Source organism: Morone saxatilis, unplaced genomic scaffold (assembly GCF_004916995.1).
Source record: "Morone saxatilis isolate NCDOM2014 unplaced genomic scaffold, NCSU_SB_2.0 Contig9, whole genome shotgun sequence".
Classification (NCBI taxonomy): Eukaryota; Metazoa; Chordata; class Actinopteri; family Moronidae; genus Morone; species Morone saxatilis.
Window position 1 is genome coordinate 13,552,693 of NW_023340268.1, and position 10,502 is coordinate 13,563,194.

The 10,502-nt window shown below is 41.6% G+C and overlaps 1 protein-coding gene across 1 annotated transcript; it reads left to right on the top strand.

The window, feature by feature from the left end:
- The first annotated feature begins 10,043 nt into the window (after positions 1 to 10,043).
- On the top strand, positions 10,044 to 10,502 carry LOC118343206 (pancreas transcription factor 1 subunit alpha). The gene has a single exon (XM_035681962.1). It carries the CDS (start codon positions 10,044 to 10,046, stop codon positions 10,500 to 10,502), a length of 459 nt encoding a protein of 152 aa, XP_035537855.1.

Sequence of the window (10,502 nt, forward strand, 5' to 3'; positions counted from 1 at the left end):
CCCCACCCCCCTGCCTTTCAGTGGGGAGTCTCATAAGCTGTGTGAGGTGCTAAGAGTTGGAGAGCTTATCGGGAGCTGCCTAAGAACACAGATAAGGAGCTACAATTAACTAGGCTCATTGTCATCCATCACACCCAATCATATAGATCTGTGTCTTATAATGAAATCATTTTAGAATGACTTATTAACCTTTTATAACTGCAGACTTGAGGGTCTATTAAGAGCGGGAAACCCATAAGTGTTTCTTCAATTGATATTAGATGAGAAGATTGATATCACCCCCTTAAGACTGTAAACAGCTATCTGGCTCTGTGCAAAAATATGCTGACCAGTACCTCCAAAGCTCACTTATTAACACTTTACCTGCTAGACTATTTCTTTGCAGGGAGCAGTAACTTCCTGTAGTCTGTGCAGGTTGCCTAGCAACTGATCCCAGCCAAGAAACAGGATATATTTTTATGATTAGAGACATGAGAGCAGTATCAAACTTCTTATCTAACACTCGTCAAGAAAGCATATAGTTCCATAAATGCTGATTTATTCTTTTGATGGATTACCAACATTTATGTTAATAATGGCTTATAACTAATCTGAGTATTAGTAAATGACTTTATTAATCCCTTATAAAGACATAGTTACAATTTATGGACCCTTTATATTTATATTAATTTCCTATTTGAAAGTTCTACTGAAATAATTATGAACTAGCTCACGGAAATGGAGTAAACGTTGTATTAAAAGGCTCGTGTTACCCAGATTTTAGCCTTCAGCAGAAGAACATTAACTCCAGTTCAAACCTTTTTGACAATCTAGTGTACTTGTAATCACATAGTCACTGCAAATCGCTCCTAGTTATCCAAGAATGTTCTGAATGACATTCAATTGTGCAGCCTCCACTGTTTCCACTGTACAAATACACAAAATCATCTTAAAAAAACAGATTTGAACAGTGATCTGAAAAGTTCAAGTGGACTGTTATTTTCCCTCCCATGACCTCCCTCTGGCTTTATCGCTCTTTTGCACAAATTCAACCCCAGCCCGTGCGCACCTCTCTTGCACCTGCACCCCCTCCCTCCGTCACCACTAATTTATCTTGTCATTGCTCCTATCACTCCCTCACGCTGACTCCCCCTCATCCCCCATCCTGCTTTCCCTCCTCCTTTCTCCTACTTGTCTCCCTGATTTATAGGAGGCGGTGTGCAGTTCATGCACATTCCACTTCTGACAACCCCCCCTCCTGCCACTGGACTCTCATATCTAGGCATGGCAGTTTATCTTCATGATCCTCCAATGGAGAGAGAAGAAGAAGAAAGAGAGCGAGAGAGATGAGACAATAGGAGAGTTGTTTTTGTTGAGCAGGCCAGTCTATCTTTTCATACACCTCTGTCTACCTCTCCAAGGAGTGGTCTCTGATGTGTATGTGTGTGTGTGTGTCTATCTTCCTGTGTCAAAGTTTCCAGGCCTAGCAGCTCCTACATGAAAGAGCCCCTGAAGTCTTTATGGAGAACAAACGCCTCCCTGACGCAATGCTCCAGGTTCAGGACACACACACACACACACACACACAAACACAACCCATGCCACACACTCACTGGCTCACTCACTCATTCACTCATGCAGACACACCACATCCACAAACCCACAATCCACAAATCCCCATCCTTGCACACCCCCGTTGGCCAGGCCTAATTAGTTACGTGGTCGGCACTCTGCTCTATCCCAGAGCCCCAAATGGCAGCAGGTCATAAAACCTTAAGTGTTCCACCAGTCAGAGCCGTACAACTGCGGCCATATATTCTCCAACACGGCTAAGCCAGGGCCGAGTCGTATCAAAGCCCATCTCTCACAGGCCTACTGACATCCATGAAATCCCTTTATGGCATTTTCAAAGGCATTTCTGAGAGATTTTTGGCACTTGTGCTTTGCATCTCTGTTTTTTATGCTCCCTCAGGTAGGCAAATAGCCTGTGCTCACACAGACAGGCTAAAGCGTTAAACTCTGTCCCAAGGGATCAACCTCCACACACACGTACGCAAGAGCACATGCACACACACACACACACACACACACTATTAACCCCAAAAGTAAACATAACTTTTAGTTGGTGAGTTGGATTCTCATAGTTAGTTTGTTTCCTTGGCACCCAACACCCACAGTCCTGCCCTTAGTAACCCTGGAGACGAAAGACGGGTGTTTCTTGTGACACCATTTTACTCAAGGGAATTGTGTGTGTGTGTTTATCTTATTTGAAACAGCCATTATCTTTTAGATACCTCGGGGAGTCATCAGTGAATGTGTTCATGAAACAACTAAATAAGATCAGATAGATAGAGGATTGTGTTACCTCCAACCAAGTCCAGCAATCACTGAACAGTTTAGTCATCTGGCCTCTTCTTCTTGTGTGTGTGTCACATTGTGTAGGTGGAGAGATGTAGAAACAAACAAAATCCACTCTGTAAAGGACTTTAGCCTACATAAATACTTTTTATCATTTTGTGAGACTGTGCTATTTTTCTCCTGCAAGGCATTAAAAGTGTTGCTCTAGTTGTATAAAGAATGAAAAGTCCAAGTACTTACCTCCAACGGCTTATCACTGCATGTGGCCGTGAATGTCAATTTTGGAAAGATACAGAAATTGTAATAAAGGGGAGGACGTAACCAAAGCTTTTCGACCTGATGAAACATACTGGCACCTTAAAGATGAAGCTACAGCCAGCAGCAGATTGGCTTCTGCATTATTCATCATAAGATTGCTCTTTTGATCAGTAACACAATTACTAAAAATTATAATGTTGTATTGTAATTATAATATTATCCTTTTAATCTTATTTTCTGTTTCTGCCTACGTGTGTGTGTGTGTGTGTGTTTGTGTGCGCTGCCCTGGCCGGCCAGCCAGAGATTAATAGGGCTCAGTGTAATCAGGAGGTAATGGGAGGCTCATAGGCGTCTAGACAGTGTTCAGACCAAACTGTAACTCCTACACCCAAAGCTCTGGGGAAATATGGCAGGGAAAGGACAAGAGGTACAAAAAATAAACTAATCATAACTGTATGCTGCTAGTATGATAGTAACATAATCCGCAGAGACAATGCTAATATTGAAAGAATGAGTCCAAATCATATGAGTATACACATAAATGTGAAAGTGAACAGTGATTTACTGTGAAACAACAAGCTAAAATAAAAAATGTATTTTTATCACTCCCTATACCTTTTGCATATAAATCGAGGAGAAAGCTGAAATGTGGAGAGGAGTAATGAGGGGAGGGGTAAGAAGAGGAACACACACAGCATATCATCAGACTTTCAGCCACAACCTCCCAAAACCACAGAAAAATAAATAAGCCAAAAGGGGGGGAAAAGCTTCTGAGTCTGGAAAAAATGATCTCATGTTTAGTCATGTAGCTTTACAGGACAATACCCAGGACACATCTAAATATTTTATTATTATATTTTTATGACAACCATGTCAAACTGCAGAGCAGAGCTGAAGGTATAGGAAAGAGGGCAAGAGAGGAAAGAAAAGATGAAGGGAAAGTGAAACCTGGGTGGCCAAAGTGCTGCTGATGATGTGTACATTAGAGCTGATTGCTGGAAAAGAACTTATAAAGCCATCGACACGAAGATGAAAGAAACTCCCCTGATCAGTGAACCATCCGCTGACTCTGGCATGCAGGCTAATTTTAATTACCAAAGACTTTACATGACAAATATGTTTAACATAAAAGAAAGACAAAAAGATATTACAGCTTTCATCTGTGAGTTTAGAGATCCGTGCAAAAGACAGCAGCTCTCATTGAAGGCGACTAGGAGCTCATGACGAATCAACGTTATGTTGAAACAGTAAGAACACTGGTGTAGAAGCAACTGCATGTTGTCATGGTGGACAAATACGACGCAAGGGTTTAGCCATTGACTTTTAAGGGAGACAGTACAGCACTGTAAATAACCTGTGCCACAGGTTGATTATAAAGCATCTATAACAAAGCATCTGTAAGTACTCTGGTATAGTCACTGTGATGTGAAAAAAACAGCACCCGTGTTTATCTATTTATCATTTATCATTCACTTTCGTTTTTTAAAGATGGAATTTTCTAAGAATTTCCTAAGAATTTCCCAAGAATAAGCAGAACACTGTGAATCAGCAAGTTGTGATTCAGCTCATGTTCTCTGATCTGACTGGGGTCTCCTACATTCACATTTAGACTGAGAAGAACATTTCCAATTGTTAGACTCTACACACTACACTAGAAAATGAACCGACACATCTTCAATACAGAACTGGACTGATTATATTGAATTACTGTTGTCACTGACTGAACCAGTTCCCCTTACTGGTGGCTGAAGCAATGTTGTCAGCTCAGTGCATTTAAACGGGCATGTAATGACTTAGCTTAGACAAAAATGTAAGGAATTAAACAGTAAAATATTGACCTATTACTAACACTGAAGGCTAATAAAGGCAAAAAAAATCATTTTACCTTGCAGATAATTGTAAACACACTTCATACTGGACAGAGGCGAAATAAAACTCACTAAAATGTCTTTGTTAATTCTTTTGTTTGTTGTCTTTGTTGGTTTGGTGAAAAAGGAGCTTTAATTCACTAAGTTAGATGTGAAAATGTGTCATGTAATGTAAGTTAATCCTTGGGGACAAATGCGCGCACTCAATCAAATACATCCACTAAAAGTGCTTAATTTTGCCACCGACAGGCTCAGATTGTTATTCTAAGTGTCTGACAACATTATAGAAACGATACCTACAGAGATAGACCTTTTATTAACCAGAAACAGCTGTAATATCACTGCTGTCCCTCGCCACTAAACAAAACGGTACCTTACCTTGCCTATCATCGTAACATCCTAAGTTCATTCAAATGGACAGAAACAAAAGAAAACTCACCAAAACTGTCTTTGTTGGTGTTTTCACTGTTCCAACAATCACCAACTCTGGTTTGTTTGAGATAAATCCTTAATCCACTGACGTATATGAGGAAAAACAACACAGGGGGGACTCAGTAACTTAGTAAACAAAGCACAGAGAGGCCAGGATAGCAACACAGGAAGAGGCAGTGTGGTGTCTGCTCAGGACACCATGACTGCTGCCATCTATGTCGTGATTATAATCATCATCGTCAGAGAGTGGCATCAGTATCTCCGGATTATCAGCCATCTCAGCATACACGTTGAGAATATGACTGTTAAAACAAATGAAACATGGCACCTTTAAAATACACAGTAAAGAGTGGGTGACCTTCTTTCAGAAAATAAACACAGACATTACTCAGACAGCAGAAAGGGGGGTGGGTGTGAGCCGCTGCAAGGTGCTGACATGGGTGTGTGTTTTTAATGTGGCGGTGGAGAGGGAGAGCTAAGAAGTTTGAGTGGTGAGCAGGAGGGTAATTTAAAAAGGAGGAGCTGAGGGCATGCAGCGGTTTGGCGAATGGAAGAAATAGGTTTGAAGAAATAGGGGGGAGGAATGAGGGAGGGGGCAAGCAGATATATGATGTGGTATTGGGGTTTATCCAATTTACACACACACACACACACACACACACACACACACACACACAGAAATGCATGAACCCTACATTTCACTGGCCGCCCAGTCGTGTAAACACCCCGTGACTGGCTGTTGGCTTAAGTGCCCAGCCAATCAGAGGACGAGATGCAGAGGAAGGTGGGACAAATGGGCAATGAGTCAGCTTCTGGGTGTGGAGAGAGAAGGAAAGACCAAGAGAGTCAGAATGACAGAGGTCAGGAGTTAAACTCATCTCCCTTACTCCCCCTGTCTCCCTCTGACTCTCAAACTTTCTAACGCTCACCCCTGATAAAGTGCAGTATTGCTAATGTTATTCAACTATTGCTGTGTATAACAATTACGCCATGCATACTGTATATGCAGCCAATATGCAACCATGTTCATCTGTCTCTGCTTAAACCTGAGTAAACTGAAGAAAGTCTTTGTCACACCAGTTTAGTTTCACCAACTTTCATAAGTTGCAAAACAGAGAGCGAGTGAAGGTTGTACTGTACGTATGATCGATCGGTGAGTGGAGAGAAGCAGCTCGGTAACAGGGAAAACTGAGGAGGAGACAGAGTCAAGGAGAGAGAAAGAAGCTGAGAAAGAAACAGAACGAGAGAGAAGTGTCTAGTTTCAGATTTACAGTGGTGGTGGGAGAGATTTGGCTGTGTTCTTACAGCACACTGAGGACTGAGCCAGAGGAGGAGTAGGAAGACAGATTTACATGGTGAGAACAGCTCTGGCTGCTCTGGAGCAGCACACTGGACACAAACTCGTCTCCGGTGATCTCTATATTACAAAAAAGACGACTAAATGACAACTGCTTCGGTATGAAAACACCATACTTACATCTTAAAAATCACATGCACCACACTTTTTTCCACACTAAGTCATCATGTGAAATTAGTGAAATTGTGTTTCCCAACACACAAGACTCAAATTCTATTCTTCCCAGGCCGCCTATTCAGATTTTACTGTGGTATTAAGAAGATATATGGACCCAATATCCAGTAGGGGTTTAGTGTCAGGATGGTGTTTCTGCCAAAGTATGTGTTGTAACATAAATGCATTCTACAATTTAACTGAAGGGCATGGTAGCATTTAGATATGTTGGGTTGATTCACTGTAGATTCACTTAAATTATAAGCTGAAAAGTCTGTGTTGTCAATAATTTCATTAAAAATCAATTTAACAACCTGTCTTGACCAAATATGCAGTTCCTATTAGATTTGTTTGTGCAGATTCATGGTCTCCAGAGGATAAAGCCTGTAATGACTTTGGTAGTCCCATGAATTTCCATCTAGCGCCATCGTCTGGTCAAAGTTTTAAATTGTCCAATACGTATTGTACGTATTTCTATACATATAGCAAATGTTGGCATGCTGCACACTAAAACAAGATGATGAACATGGTCAACATTATACCCGCTAAACTTCAACATGTTTGCATTGTAATTGTTAACGTGTTAGCCTGCTGACATTAGCACTTAGCTCACATTTTCAGTAGAGCCCTTCCCTACTTACGACTGTCGATAGCCAGATGTTTTTAAAAGCTACTCGGCGTGGTCAAACTCATATGAGAAAATGTTTATTTGTGGAAGATATGATTTAGCAATGTCACTACATCCATAAACATCCTGCCCGATCCTGCACACATGTGATTCTCAACAGAGATGAGAAGGGGCTCACTCTTTAGTTACTTCCATCCACTATATATGTACTTATTTTGTCATATATCAGACTAATGTATGCTGCGCCACTCAGAGGTTGTTTCTGAGCTGGATGTGGGCCTGTGGCTGCTAATAGGGTGGGCCAGCTATAGAGTCTGAGCCTTGTTCTAAAAGGAAGAAAATCCACTTGACAAAACTTTACAGAATTTCGGTTTCACTCTGAGGTTGCATCTGTCAAACCTCCACTGTTTACTTCCACAAACATTTAGTCACACCACAAACTATCATTAATTTTTGCTCTGTTTAACCAATAATAACAGAGCAGAGCAGGAAATGGGCCATTATGAGTCTCTGTGTGAAGGTCTGTCCTCTGTGTTTCCACTCTTGACAAAACTGGGATAAATCCCTGTAGGTGTGTGCGTGTGTGTGTGTGTGTGTGTGTGTGTGTGTTTGTGTGCCTCTTTTGGGGTTTTACTCCTTATTTAAGACCAATATTTACCCAGCAGCCCCAGGGTGAGATTACCTCATATTCTCCCGCCCAGCTGTGCTTTCTCAGCGTTTCCAAGACAACCGGCGGAATGTCCCATCATGTTTATCCGCCTGCCAGAAAAACAGAGAGCAAGAGGAAGAAGAAGAAGCAGCAGCAGAGGGAGATGGAGAAGATACACTTAGGTTGGAGTGTGTCTTCAACCCAGACCCTTATACGCACTCACACTCTAAAACTTGTGCGTGTGGAATAATCACACAGGAATGTAGAAGGCACTTCAAATAGCAAGTTACTGTTGGTATGTTACTGTTGTGACTGGTATCAGAGCATATTCACACTACCAGGAGCAACACGCTACTTAAATACTTCCACCATCCAAACATATGAGAAGCTGAACCCTTCAAAGTTTTTCTTCTTGGCCATTTTCATTCAATACAATAAAACCTCCCTCTATTTATCTTTAAATCATGATGACTAATTACTTTCAGTAATTTTACCTGCCCCTATTTAACATTTATGAGCAGAATATAAACACTTAATTTATGGTTTATCGCACAATATAATGTTGTTGTAAGCAATTAGGAGGGAATTTCTAATTGATTATTAATATATCTGTCTGCAGTGAGAGCAATGAAGCGTCCATAGACTATAAACAACCAGTGTTTAAACACATGTATAAATCATGCACATGCAGGTTTAAGACCGTTCCTAAATGTATTTTAAAATATCATTACATATGATTACAACTGTGTTAATACACCAATTATGGATCCTTCATATGAGGGGTTATAGTTGTTGACATTGATAAACACTTATACCTTATATGTGTCTGCAACCAGTTTATAATGGATCATAAACCATTTTCTATTGAATAAACTATAAATGATAATGGTTAAAATAGTGCTGCCAAACTTGCTGTCAATGTCAGTAAAGCAATCTAACATAACAGGCAACCAAAGTAACAACTAGTACTTAATATGACCATTCAAACATCTACAGCAACTGGCCTCCTTACATGAGTTGACATATTATCAGAGCGACCTGTCAACCAACTACATGAATGAATGTCAACTTCAACTTAAGTGCAAATCTCTGCAAAGCATGAGGTACCATTCATTACCCTTGACCTGCACCAGTCGGTATTTAACACCATTAATATGATGAGTTAGTCCATTTCTATAAAGCTAAAAATGTTTGAATGTTAATGCCTCTGGAGCAGTTTGTCATCATGAGTGGGCTTTAAAACCACAAACACAACCCTAGCAACTTTTAAAACAGCAGACTGTCCTTCTTAAACCACAAAAGTTGAGTCACCCTTGAGTCAGTTATCTTACCCCAATAAACTACAAGCTTTCTGTTCCAAACAGTTCCTGTCTGAATTTGTGTATGAAATGTAACCATCTTGCTTCCTATTAAACCATTAGGCAAATCTGTATGTGTTTTCTGAGCCAAACTTACTGAATACTTGGCAGGTTAAATGTGGAGCTGGTTCCCGATAACCTTAACAGCAAAATGAAACATGTCAAATAAGGTCTGATTTTAATATCTTTGTCATCACCATCACCATCATCATCATCTTCACCAACGTCGTCAATAACAACAAGAATAACAAATTTGGTCTCACTAATGCAGAGCTCATTATAGTGACCAAGCACTCTCTCCAGAGCCATAAAGCACACAGTCCACCAGCTCTCAGCAGCCTCTGCAGTGTGGACTCTGTCCTGCCATGGGAACGGGCAGTTATTTGCTTTAATTTGCAACAGAAAAGCATGTGGTGTATAGCGACTGTTAGGGAATGTTCTATTTGGTCTTCTCCTGGCCTGTTTAAGTGATAAAAGTGTCATTATTTAGCCTCTGAAGCAGAGGGGAGAGTGCAAACAAGACTGTATGACCCTCTGTCAAGAGCCTCCGTTATTCAGAAGCTCATTAAGGGCCTCCAGGAGGACAGCGCATCAATTGGCGGGTCCCCCAGCTTCCTCTCGGCCTTTTTAAGCCCCTCTGCTCGGATTCAACCCACTCACCGGCGGACTAACGTTAGAAATGGACTCAATTTAGAGCTAGAGTGGACATGAAAGATGTCGCGCTGTGAGGAGGCATAGGCGACTTATTAAAACAGCAGGAAAGGCCCTTGGACTTGAGCCAAATAGGATCTTACCCTGTCGTGCACTGACCGGATTTGAAGAAGTTTGGATTTACTTGTTGAGATGCTGAGATGCTCTCCTGCCTCGGTCTCTGTGTCTGGTGAATGATTTCAGACAGTCCTGGAAGCTTTGGTTGGCGTCAGTCTTTTTCGTTCCACTGAATAGCAGACATATAAAAGGGACATATTCTCTGAGAGGCCGCCGTTTGGGACTAAATGCGGAGATGCAAGGCCACTTAGTGGACTCCACGTTGATACATTTTGTCAATGACATTAACCTGATGGAGTTTCCGCAAAAGTACACTTTGGAACCAAATCAGCAGGTGGATAATGACCCGTCCAGCCCGAACGACCAGATGCGGCTGAATGACCTGCCCTGGAACCGGAACCTGGAAAACGGCGTGCGCTCCGAACATCTGGTGATGGGCTCACCGCGCTACTACAGCCCCAGCAAGTCCAAACGGAGGAGGATCATCACCGTGGTCCAACGGCAGGCGGCCAATGTGCGGGAAAGGAAGCGGATGTTTAGCCTGAATGAGGCGTTTGATGAACTGAGGAGGAAAGTTCCCACATTCGCTTACGAGAAGAGACTGTCGCGCATCGACACACTCCGTCTGGCCATCGTTTACATCTCCTTCATGACGGACCTGCTGGAGCAAAACAGTCAAAACAGTCCAATATGA

What these genes read in the sequence shown, in the direction of transcription:
- LOC118343206 (XM_035681962.1), top strand. Translation starts at nt 10,044, where the DNA reads ATGCAAGGCCACTTAGTGGACTCCACGTTGATACATTTTGTCAATGAC.